The 14,496-nt window shown below is 25.6% G+C and overlaps 1 protein-coding gene across 1 annotated transcript in view; it reads right to left on the reverse strand.

Annotated features, from left to right (window-relative positions):
- The window catches only part of LOC136089473 (mitochondrial import inner membrane translocase subunit TIM44-like), an 86,553-nt gene extending 76,095 nt beyond the window's left edge, over positions 1-10,458 (reverse strand). Inside the window, exon 1 of the mRNA XM_065815491.1 lies at positions 10,334-10,458. Coding sequence (XP_065671563.1) covers positions 10,334-10,453 — 120 coding nt within the window. The 5' untranslated portion in view covers positions 10,454-10,458. The remainder of the gene's footprint in view (positions 1-10,333) is intronic.
- Between the last annotated feature and the right edge of the window lie 4,038 nt (positions 10,459-14,496).

Here is a 14,496-nt window from a genome sequence, read left to right on the forward strand (position 1 = left end):
TGAGCTTTATCTAGATCAGTAGTTGCAAAAATATTATTGTATTGGATGTCAGGGAATGCTTCTTTGTTTTTTCTTTTTGATTTGACATACGATTAAAATGCTTTTGGATTTTGGTCTATGTCTCTCGCCAGTTTTTTTTCAAATTCAATAATTGCTTTTCTGCACGCAGTTTTTGCTTTGTTTCGTGAAATGCGGTACTCATTATATGTTTCTTCATTTCTGTTCAATATATATTGACGATATTTCTCTCGTTTAAATTTAAGTTCGTTGATTATTTGAAAGTCAATCCACTTTGAGCGTTTTTTATTATTAAAGTTAGATTTTGGGATATTATTGTTGATAGTAGTTTTAAGGTTATTGAAAAAGATACTCCATAGTTGGTCTGAGTTGGATGTTGGACAGAGTTTAATATTTGCAAGGTCTTCATTAATTTTGTCATAGTTCCCTTTTGTGTATAAATGCTTTGTATGGTATTGTGGTAAATTTATAATAGATTCAATCGATACAGCAAAGTAGAGTAGTTGATGATGACTTTTGCCAATGGGTGCTAGATGAGTTAAAAAGGAGATCATGTTTTCATCAGATGTAAATAAGAGGTCAATTGTAGAAGGATTTTGATTTTGTCTGATGTGTGTTGCATTTGAAATATGTTGGGTTAAAAAAGTCTTAGGCGAACTCAGCTTACATTAGCATAAAAAGATGTAAAAACCAACTATGTTGATTTTTACTGTTTTATAAAGTCTTTTGTTTATTAAATAGTGTTAAAAACTTTCATCAAAAAATACGCCTTAGTGAATGAAATGGTTGGGTCGCAGCACTCTGATGTGAAATGCCGTGTTTCAAATTCTTGCTCTTCCACTTTTTTTTTTTTTGAAATCTTTTTTGATTTTTTAAAATGCAAAATAAAATATTTTTGAAATTCTATAGATATTTTTACTTTAATAAAGTTTTATTTTTATTTTAAAACTGCATCGCAGCACAATCACTATCAAAACAAAGAGAAATGATAGAAATGACAATAAAGATACTTAAGTTAACAATGTTTTTAGGTAATTAATTAAGTCTGCGCATTAAACACACATTAAAGAGACAACTTTATTTCTTATAGGAAAAAATATTTTACATTCATGTTTTTATTTTTTTCAAAATTAATTAAAGGGGCGAGAGTCCTAATAAGCCGCGAATGGTCTAGAAAAAAAGTTTATAAAAACTTAAAAGAAACTTAATAAAAAAAAAATTATAAGTCTGTGGGCATTTTTTACAATAAGAAGTTATAAAGTGTTGAACATTAATAATTAAATCAAAACAAAGATTTGACAGATTTTTATTTTCTACCACTTACTAAAAATTAATGAAAAAAAAAAACATAAAGAATAAGTATAGAAAAGGTCAGTGTTTTCTATACCTCTTGACCTTTTCTATACTTACCATGACCCGTATTATACAGATCATGCAGGCTTAGACAGGAATCATATACATTAATATATATGTATTAATATATATATATATATATATATATATATATATATATATATTTATATATATATATATATATATATATATATATATATACATATATATATATATATATATATATATATATATATATATATATATATATATATGATATATATATATATATGTATATATATATATATATGATATATATATATATATATATATATATATATATATATATATATATATATATATATATATATATATATATATATATATATATATATATATATATATATGATCGCACGCTGTAACTGATAATATTACAGCGTGCGATCAAACTGTAAAGAAAAAAGTTACAGCGTACGATCACACACTAACATTTTTCTTTACAATTTGACCACGATTGTTTTGATGTTTTAACAATTTAAATGCCATTGAAAAAATTGTTATGTTATAAATTACTTTTAATCGTTGATCTATTCTTAAGTTTTTATTTTACGCGAAGGCTTTAAATAAAATAAAAAATTATGAATTGTTGAATAAAATCTTCCATTGCAATGGAATGATTTAACTGCTTCATTTTTTTTTTGTTTCTATTTTTACAAAGAATTGTTTAAGTTTTTTTTTTCAACATCTTCACTTCCAACAGGGCTACAAGCAACCACTATTAAAGTTAGAAGTTACTGGAAGAGAAAAGATAAAGTTTATATAGCAAGATAACAATTAACAAATGACTTGAAAGATTGCATATTATATGAATGAGGAAAACAAGATCAAGGGAGCAAATTGCAAAGAACTGATGTTCAAGGAAAAAAACCAGACGAATAAGAATTTTTGGAGCACTTAGGAACAGTCACAGTAAAAGGATGAGACTTAATTGAATGACGAGTAACACAAGAATGAACTTTAACAGATGGCATAAAAGATGCTAGCTCTTTAGAGTAGTGTCCATTATAGTATTTATAGTAAAGAGAAAGAGAAGCGAAATTACAACGATGTGATAATGGTTGGAGGTTGGCTGCAAAAGCAGGTCCAACTATGTTTACAATGGGTTTTTGCACCTTGTGTAAAAGAGAAACAACATCATTGAAAGACCTGCCCCAGATATGGCAACAGTATTGCTTACAAGGATGGATATGAGATTTATAGAGATAATGAATAGAATCCTGAGTAAGAAAGTGGCAAGCACGATAAAGAGATGCAACCTCAGCAGATGCTAGTTTTGCAATAAATTTGATATATGGTTTCCAAGAAAGATCGGAAGTAAGAGTTAATCCTAGAAAATGAGGTAGATTCATTAGCGTTCATAAATATAGGGAGATCTAGATTATTGCGATAACGATTAGCTGAAAAAAATTGAGTTTTATCTGAATTAAAATATTTTATGTTCAGAGATTGTGTTAATCTAAATATTAATACGCTAATGAATATTATTAGTGCGCGTTGTTACGCATAGTTTCGCCTATTGTTTGTGTTGTTACTTACGGTTCTGTATTCTGTAAAATACACTATTTCTTAGTTTTTAAGTAGTTTCTAGACTTTTTTTATGCGCGGTTATATATGTGCCATGCGGTCTTTCGAGTCAGGTCAGCAAGCGAAGAGCTGTTATACTTTTATATTTAGGAAGAATTGATGGTCATTGTTTAAAATAAAAATTTAAATAATCGTTTGTTTGTTGTTGTTTGTTTTTATTTTTCTAATTTATAGCCTGTTTTCATTTTTTAGAAGAAGTTAAATTATTTATAGATTAAGATTATTAGATTATTTATAGATTAAGATTATTAGATTATTTTTGGTAGAAAGAATAATAAGAATAAAATTTTATCAATGTATTTAAAATGAAAAGTTAAATAAAATAAGACGATTGTTTGTGGTCATGTAAGTTTATATAAATAAGTTTGCGTTTATTTCAACCTATTTTATATTTCTCTCTATCTATATTGTATATTTTATATTCTTAGGAAAAATAATGAGGAATAGAAAAATTAAAAAAAATTCTTCTAGAATTTGTCAAAAGAATTTTGTGTTATGCTTCATTTTAAGGTATCTGTAATTTTGTTTATTAGAAATTTTTGATTTTCTTAAATGGTTTCATCTTTTTCCTTCCAATGTTGTGAATTGTAGTCTGCATTCTTTGTTACATTAAAAATAATTAATGCTAAATAATATCTTTGTTATTAGGATTGCAGGTTTTTGTTGATTTTTTTTTTTGTAGATATGTTTACTACTTTGTAGATATGTTTATCACTTTAGACTATTTTTGTAATTTTTATTTAATTATCTTTGCCAGTCAAGAGATCTTACTAAGTTGTGGTATTACTTGGCACTATATAGTGCTGGGTGGTCTTGATTTCTGTTAATTATTTTTTACTCAAGACACTTTAGAACTAAGACTAAGTATAAATCTTACTATAATCAGTATCAAAATATGAATACTAAAATTTGTTAAGCTACATATCTTTTTTTTTTTTTTTTTTCTTTCACAGTTACCAATTATAAATTCTAATTAAAGTGCTAATTAATGAACACAATAATAAATATAAAAAATAATGCTCCCCTTTATTATAACTTACTTATTCTAAAACAATAATAAATCTGTAAAATAATGCTTTTGTAGTTTGTGATGATCTTTTTTTTCTTCTTTTGGTATTCGAAAGTTATACTTGGCTTTCCTTCTCTGGTGCTTGCTGTTATTAAAAACAAACTAATATTTAAAGTTACGCTGTCTTTACTAAATGCCAAGACCAAGCTTAAGGCTGCTATTGTTCCAATTTTTACAGAGGAGAGCACAACTAATTAAAACTTATAATTATATATTTTTAGACAGACAGATAGATAGAACTCAGTAAGGACTTAGATTTTGTAGATTTAAAAGCTTCTTTTGAATATTCTTTTAAATCATTGAATATGTTTTATATATATTAATAAATTTTGTCATTTAGGTTTCGTAGCATCATCAGTTGGTGCAAATAGTAATGTCTTTTATTATTTTACATCAAATAGTCGTGTCTTTTATTTTATTTTAAAAGAATCAATAAATATTGTTTATTTAAACATAATCATTAGGATAAAACAGATAAGATAGATATAATAGCTTTTTTATTTAATATTTTTTTATTTAGTTATACTTCAGTTGCACCAGCCACAACAAGTAACTTAGTACATTTATTTTAATATACTTGAATTACATTTGTTACTTAACTTTTTAAGCAATAAATGTTGTTTATTTCAACATTATCGTCAAGATTATATAAATAAACTTTTTATTTGATAATTTATTTTAGTTGCTTCTGGATTAACTTTAAATAATGGTAACTCATTAATTCATATTTTATTATAGATAAATGTAGATAAAAATATATAAGTTGGAAATTTTTGTAGATTTAAAAGCAGTAAGCTTTTTTTTAAAGGTTCTTTCTATTTTTGGATTAAATCCACTATCACTACATTTGTTCTATGTTTATATAATGTACTTTAATAATTTTTGTCATTTTGGGGTTTGTTACTTTTCTGTTTTTTATTTAATAAAAAAACAAACAATAAATATCATTTTCATTTAGCTGAGGAGACTACTTAATAGTGGTTATAACCCTCTCTCAACTCTATAACTCCGAAACACGAACCTTGACGAACAAGGCCGCTGCGCGGAGAAACAAGTTGAGCGCGGTACTACCAGGGACATGGTAGGGATCGAACTCGGGACATCTCGCTTATGAAGCGAGCGCTTTACCACTACACCACTACCGCCACTATTTGACAGATAGTAAGCGGCTTAAAGATGAATATTTAGATAATCAGCCCTAGGAATTGGGAAAAATGAGGTCAGCAATATTTTGCCGACCTTAATTTGTAAGAAGGTCGGCATCAGGTCCGTAAAAAAAATATGATACAAAGGTTTAACCATAAAATATAGAAACGACGTAGGTAATTTTCTGCTGACTGAAAGCACTTCTAGGACAGCAGTTAGGTCAGCATTGTTGAATGTTGACCCTAATTCCAAGAGCTGGATAATATATCAATTGTAAAAAACTCTGAAAACAATAATGTAAGATAAAAGTTTTCGGTCTAGAGATTTAAAAGTAGCATCTATATTGGCAAAATTTAGTGATATAAATAATGTAGCAATTGAGTTTTGTTTCCAAAATACAGGTTTTACCAAAGATGAATTTCTATATTTGGTAAGTGAACTAGAAACAATAAAAACAATTTCAAACGCTCAAAAGAACTTGCTCTTGCAGTTTATTTTTTTTGGTTAACGAATGGTCAAAATTCAATTACTCATTATCATGTTTGTCATGTCGGTTGAAAGTTCAGAATTATTTCCATCAGATAAGAACTTAACTTAATGCTCATTTTGTTGACTTAAAAGACGAACAGCTGGCAATTATAGTTGATTTAACTTAATTATTCTGTGAAAAAAGTTTAAATAATTCTTTACAACAAAAACTCTACAATGGGCGAAAAAACCCACACAACTTTATTAAGTGATATTTTAAAAACGAAAAGCGATATAAGATTTCAATCCAATGATATATTAGTTTAAACTATTAGTTTTAAAATTTATTAGTTTTATAAGTTTATTAAATTTATCAGTTTTAAAGGTTTTAGAAATATCATTGATGAATTGAAAACTACATATAAAATATTTACCAAGAAATCAACTTGTTCTAAAAATCAGTTAACTAGTTAACAAGCTAAACTTACTAAGTTTGTTACAAATTGCAGATGGGTTGTTGAGGCTGTTAATGGTTAAAATTAATGGTTAAAATGGGTTGTTGAGGATGTCAATGTTGCAATTTTAAATGTGTGTCAATAATTTGTCAATAATTAGCTTTGCTAACCAAATGCATCTCTAACTGGATGGTGTGATGCAAGTTTGCTGGCAAAAGGAGTTGCGATAATGCAAGGTGACAAAAAAAAAAGATGCGAAATGGCTCCGAACAAAGTCTGATGCAATGCATATCAACGTAGTTGATTTGGATGTATGTATTGAAAGTCTCAAAATGGCATTGAAATGGAACCAAAGTGATGTCCCTATCAAAACTGATTCTCATAGTGTATTCAGTTGGTTAAATTGTAAATTGACTCCCGACAAACCTGTAAAATTGTAAATTGACTCCTGACAAATCTGTAAAATGTGCTGGGCAATGGGAAATGTTAATTCAACGAAGGCTTTAAATATTTGGAAAATTGGTTGAGGATTATGCCATAAATGTAAATGTTACATGGGTACCAACAACAAAAAATATTGCATAATAGTCCTAACAAAATGGATAAAAAACAAAGTTGCAACACAAGAATGTAATATCATTTATAAGCATGATAATCAGCATATTAAAAAAATTCTTTAAATAGCACACATGGGAGTTTCCAAGAGTATGGAGTTATGCTCACTTGCTGGTATCCACATTAACAGAGACACAGTGAAAAAAATTGTTGCTGAATGTGATGAATGTAATTTGATTGATCCTAATGTAATTTCATGGGATAAAGGAAATCTTGTTGTCAGTAAATTGTGGGTAAAAGTAGCCTGTGATGTTACTCATGTTGATTTGTTGCTATATCTCACCTGTATTGATTGTGGCCCAAGCAGGTGTACGTTGTGGACACGATTAAGCGAAGAAAGTGCAGTAATAGTTGCTCAATTGTTAGAAACTATAAGGTCATCCTCCTTATGAAGTTCTCCTAGATAATTCTAAGTAGTTTAGATCTCAGACTATGCAAGTTACAGCGTCGAAGTAGGAAATAAGACTTATCTATCGAGCAGTTGAAAAACTATCGGGAAATGGAATTGTTGAAAGAGTTCATCGGATGGTAAAAAGAATGAATACGAGAGCAAAATGTGGTATACCTATGTCTGTATTCTTAATCAACAATGTTCCATCAAAACATGGCACACCTTTTGAAATCTCTTGTCAACAATACAAACACGTCCGAATTCCTGGAAGTCCAATCAACACGAAAGTCCTTGACTAAGTTTCAAGAATAGAAAGTTGGAAATAAAGAGTGGGTAAAGCCCAAGTATATGACACCATGTACACAGCGATGGTTGAAAGGAAGTATAGTGGCACTACATAATGGTTCAACAGCTGAAGTTGAAGTTAATAGACATACGTTGCCATAGCATTTTTTTCATCTGCAGCATCTTGGTGTGGACAAATAAAAAGAAAATATAATAACTGTGACAATTACAATCTGACACTAGTTAAACCTCCTGAAACTAACTTAAAACACGTCGTAAATGAAGATCCAAGTTCTCAAATAAATTCTCTGGACGATGGTGTAGCTGACAATAGTATGGACCATAGTATATATATAAGTAATAGTATAGACCATATATAGTATAAGCTGACAATAGTATGGACCATACTGATCAAAACTATCCATCAAATTGTGAGATTACAGCCAGTTCGGTTCACTCGATATGGGAGATAAGTATTCCCTAACCGAAAGTTACACACAATTATGTATAAGCTCTTGTTGAGCTAGGGGAGATGTTGTGATTTTAATGTGCATCAATAATTTGTCTAAAGTCTTAAGTTGTATTTTTAAATGCTATATATAGCAAAAAAAATTTTGTAAAAACGTCGAGGTTGTTGATAATTAATAAAAACATTAAAAACAAAATGGTTTTTAAATGCATTGAACAACAGTTAATTTGAACAATCTTTTAAATCTTTTAAAAAATAAAAAATAGAATGCTTCCTCATATAATGATTGTTGTTAGAATAGCTGCTTCTTTGATTAACTGTTTTCATTTAAAATATATATTTGATAAAAAAGATGGTAAAGATATTGCAATTCTAATGAAAAATAAAATAAATTTAAAAAAAAAATTTGAATTATATATTTTGAATACAAAAAATAAAAGTAAAAAGCAATTTGAAACAATCGACTTTTAAATGATTTCCCAAAGTTTTCTATAGATGATATGCATAAATTTGGGGGCTACCAGATAAAGAAAAGTTACAGTTATCTAGCAGAACATTTAAACAAAAATAGAAAATATATTATTTTGATTAATATAAATATTCAAAAAATGATAAATTTTAAATTGATTTCAGCTGAAATTCAGTCAAGATATCAAATGCTACTAAGTATTTATTAAATATTTGTCATAAATCAATAGTCTAGAATCAGTATTGTTTTAGGCATGTGTGGTGTTTTTCTGGTTTAAGAACATGTGTTTGTTGTAGTCACATCGCTAGCACCATATTTTATTTGTGTTGTGGAAAGTATTTAGAAAAACTTTCAAATCCAGGCTCAAGGTTTATGTTTTTTACTTAGTGAAAATGAATCAGAATGCGAATCTGAAAAAGAAATATTAGAACAGAATGAAACTATAAAATGAGATACAATTTTCATACAACCAATCTTCTCTAAAAAAAACAAAATCTAATGTAGAATCGAATATAATTGATTCTGAATTAAGTATTTCACTATTGAATAAGAAGTCTGCAAAAACAATTAATAACTTGAATTCTAGATAATTTTCAAAGCCTTTCTAAAATGGGATGGTTGTTTTTTGTTAAATAAAGATGATTTAAAAATGGATTACAGAAATAAATGGATTTTTTTCACTGTGTCCATTATACCAAAGTATTATCATTCAAAACACTTGCACAATTGGTTGTTTTTTGTTGGCTTTTTGGTACTCATTTTAATGTGGAAAAAATATCATAATTGTATTATAGAGAGAACAGACAAGATATAAAAATATATAATCACATACTTGATAAACATTATCTTATCGAAAATTGTAAATGGGTTAGAGTAAAAACTATATGGGTTCTTCTTGTTATGAGATTAAACCAAATGATTCATTAACTTTCAGTACTTTTGATACAGAATGAGATGCATTTAGGCATTGTCTAATAGAATTTCAGACAACTTAATCTAATTGTTTAACTTGTAACAATACTATTTGTCCTAACATCAATGAGTATATCTTGATTAAAAACGCAGAGAAAGCAACATTTAAATATGAAGTTGAATGACTTATGTAAATTTTACCTTAATGATTCTACTGCAAAGTTTTTATATTATCCATTTTGTTTATTTGTAGAGGTGTTTTAAGAAGATGAATTTAAGCTAAATATAAATGATATCCAATTTTCGTTTATAATAAACATTGTTTCAATTTTTTATGTTGTACAATATTTAATAATGATACAAACCACTAGATCAATATTTTTATTAAATAGTGAACTTTATTTGGTAGATGATTTAAGCAATTTATCACAAAAAAACTACCAAAAATATATACTGTAAAATTACTTTTTATTATTCGGCTTAAATATGTAAAATTACAGCAATTTTTCTTGTTTTTAAAGTCATTTCAATAAACTAACTTAAAATTCTATTTTATAGAACCTAAGACCCTTAATAGGGGAGAACACTGTCAAAAAGAGTCTAGAAAAGCCCCTGATTTATACAATTGAAAATATATATAACACTCTATGATAATTTAAATAAAGAATAAACTAGAATTAATTTGTTACATGATATAAAAGCATTTAACTTTAAACAAAACCTTTTAAAAGACCATTATTTCTTTTTATTTATTTTAAATGCAATTAAAATCGTAAAAAAATATATTTCACTTCCAGTTGAAGTTTTTTTAGTTCTATTTTAGTACTTTTAATCTGTATTTTGATAACTGATTAATTATTTTAATGAACAAATTATAAAAACACAGACTATAAAGATTATACTTATTGCAATGAAAAAAGAGAAACATATAGCAACAGATCTTTACAATAGGAATTTATATTAGGAAACTTAAAATGCAAGTTGTTTTTCTTTTGTGTCTAAAATGTGATAATTTAATTGCACAAAAACTGTACTTAAAAAAAATTTAAATAATTTTTACCTGTTGATTATGCAAACATCTGTAACATAAAAATAAATAAAGGTTAGATTTCGGTGTTATAAATGAATGAACAACTAATTGATTTTTATCAAGTACTTGAAGCCATTTTAAAGAAGTCATCTAAATTTAAATGTACATTTTATATATATATATATATATATATATATATATATATATATATATATATATATATATATATATATATATATATATGTATATATATATATATATATATACATATACATATATATATATACATATACATATATATATATATATATATATATATATATATATATATATATATATATATATATACATATACATATACATATACATATACATATACATATACATATATATATATACATACATATATAAAATAAACAAACCCAACTTTTAATGGAACTCTAATTTTCATGCCTGTCATAATCATCATAGAGTTCCATAAAAAGTTGTTTTTATTCATTTTATAAAAATAAATATATTGCTCTACTATTTAATAATATTGAGCACTCTCATACACACAAGAATATTATATTATTAATATACCATATATATATATACCATATATATATATGTATGTATATATATATATATATATATATATATATATATATATATATATATATATATATATATATATATATATATATATATATATATATATATATATTAGGGTGTGACATTTGCCCTCTATATTTTAAAAAAGTTATTTATTTAAAAATTTCTTAAAATTTTTAAATAAATTCGCTTCTTTTGATACCCAATATGACTACTGGTAAGTGTTCAAGGTTCTGGTGCTCCCCCTAAGTCCAATAAAATTTTGAAAAAATTTAGCAAAGTTGCTTGTGAGAATCAATAGAAGGTTTTAAGAATATGAATTGATCTTTTTTTATAATATAGGGGCGGATATCACAGCCTAATATATATATATATATATATATATATATATATATATATATATATATATATATATATATATATATATATATATATATATATATATATATATATATATATATATATATATATATATATATATATATATATATATATATATATATATATATATATATATATATATATATATATATATATATATATATATATATTTATATATATATATATATATATATATATATATATATATATATATATATATATATATATATATATATATATATATATATATATATATATATATATATATATATATATATATATATATATATATATATATATATATATATATATATATATATATATATATATATATATATATATATATATATATATATATATATATATATATATATATATATATATATATATATATATATATATATATATATATACACTGAGGCATATTCGTTTAGACGCATCTATTTTTTTCTCTTTGTCCTAATTTTTTTCTATGAATTGTCAACTGATATGCATGCAAGTTATTATTAAAATAATCGTTGTGTTGTGGGCTAATAAAAATCACAAAAAAAATTTTTCTATGTGTCTTTATTAACATGAGAGTATGTTTGATATACATTTTTTAATTGGAATATATCTATAGACACAGTCATATTTTTGACATTAAAAGATGGAAATTAGTAATGCGTATGTCCTCCATTACATTGGATCACCTCAAAAATTCTGCCTTTCATTGACTCCACTATTCGTTGAAGTGTAGTTTGATCCAACTCGGACCATGCTTCAAGGATTTTACACTTCAACTCAGTAACAGTTTTAAATTAGTGTCCTGCTGCTTTAGCGTCATAAACTTTTCTTGATAGCATTCCCCACACATTCTCAATTGGATTTAAGTCCGGGCTACAAGCTGGCCATTCAAGAACCAGGATGTTGTGGTCTTTAAACCATTTCATAGAATGCCTAGATGCGTGAATTGCAGCATTATCTTGCTGAAATATGGCATTATCGTCCATGTTATCATCCATATAAGTTATGAGAAAATCATCCAACATTTCTGTATACTTTATCGAGTTCATTTTAGGTAAACTACAACACAGAGTCAATTTTCCTGAATAAGAAAATCCACCCCAAACCATTAAACTTCCTCCTCCATAATTTTGTTTTGTTTGTGAGTCATTTATTTCTCTTAGATCATGCCATTAACAATTGTAAGAGTCCGGACCATTTAAATTGAACTTTTTTTCATCTGAAAATATTACGTTTTGCCACTCATGAGTTCAATGCATATGGTTTTTAGCAAACTGTAATCTAGCAATTTCATGGTGTTTTTTTAACATTGGTTTTTGGTGTGGTTTCTTCCACTTTACATTTGGTGTTGTACGTAGAATATGTGCAACATGTTTATTGGTGACAGGCAATAATAATTTATCCTTTATTTGTGTTGCATTCAATTTATTTTTGGTTGCTTTGAAGCGAATTCAATTAATTTGTTGATTTGTTAATACTTTGTTGCCGTTTGTTGCTTTTTTTACACGATAATTGTCACCTTTTGCAATGTAGTTTCGTATAACATGGTCAGATCTTCCAATTTTTTTTGCTATTTCTTGTATAGAAAGTGCTGGTGAGATTTCTGAGCCACGATATAAATTAATTTGTATTTTTTCAGCATCTGTCAAATACTTTCCTTTTGGCATTTTGTAAAATGCAATAAAAATAATACTGGCAGAGCAAAAGATCAAATTACACTAAAATTTATCAATTTATTTGTGTAAAAGTGATTAAAAATTAATAATTACCGTTATTAACCTGATTGCGTCTATAGATATATTCCAATTTAAAAATGTGCTTTTGTATATCAAACATACTCTCATGTTAATAAAGACACATAGAAAAAATTTTTTTGTGATTTTTATTAGCCCACAACATAACAATTATCTTGATAATAACTTGCATGCATATCAGTTGACAATACATAGAAAAAAATTAAGATAAAGAGAAAAAAATTGATGCGTCTAAACGAATATGCGTCAGTGTATATATAAATATATATATACATATATATATATATATATATATATATATATATATATATATATACATATATGTATATATATTCAAACAACTAATAGATTTTTATCATATATACCGTTATCTGATATATATATATATATATATATATATATTTATATGTATAAATATACTTTATATTTACCTGTATAGAATAAAGTGTATATACATATATATATATATATATAAATATTTATATTTATATATATATATATATATATATATATATATATATATATATATATATATATATATATATATACTTTATTCCATACGGATTTTTCAGAAAAAGAAGAAAAAAACGAAAAATGAAAGGATTGCTGCCCCAGCCCAAACCGTTATCTGATGTAGCAACACTCCCTTGCATCTTCTACCTATTTGTCAGTCAATGTATGTACTGAAACTCCAAGCAGCAAGCTGTTTCAGTATGATCTCAGTCTAAAATGCTAACCTAAACATGCATTTACAGTTACATATATACATAAAATAGTAAGAACACTTTTTTTATTCTCTTTTTCTAAAAATATCACCTTTTCTGCTCCAGAAATAAAATCCTAAGAATCCTTTCAGGTGGTAAAAGGACAATTTTTTGAGCATTTTACCTTATAAAAATTTTTTGTAAGTCTTACCATTAAAACTTTTGATTTTTTTTAATATTCATGTTTGTTAAGACTTTTTCTAAAAAAAGAAATCTTTTAATAAAGATTTTTTTAAAAGATTTTTTCATGACTGCAGTTGATATTTTAAATCCATTCTCAAAAAAAATTTTAAACTTATAAAAATTGTTTCAAAAATCATAAAAATTTAAAAACCTTAAAATATTTAACAAATAAAAATACTTTTACACTGTACATTTTTTTACATTATTTAAAATAAACTTTTAAAGTTGGTCAGTGAATAATATGTTTTCTTGAAATATATTTTAATTTGATTTTTTTTTTTTTTTTTTTAGATTATATATTTAAAAAATTTATAAAATGCCACCAAAAAAAAAAAGATAGAAGTATTAGATGGGATAAAATACTTCTAATTAAAAAGTAAATCAAAAAACTTCCTGAACAGATAATTTAATATCTTTTTCTACAAAAATCAAAGCAGAAGTGAAGTTCTTAGTAGTTAGTCCTAACAAAACTTTCTTTCATATCTAATTGTCCACTTGATCAGTCTGATTG

Source organism: Hydra vulgaris, chromosome 13 (genome assembly GCF_038396675.1).
Source record: "Hydra vulgaris chromosome 13, alternate assembly HydraT2T_AEP".
In the NCBI taxonomy this organism is placed as follows: Eukaryota; Metazoa; Cnidaria; class Hydrozoa; order Anthoathecata; family Hydridae; genus Hydra; species Hydra vulgaris.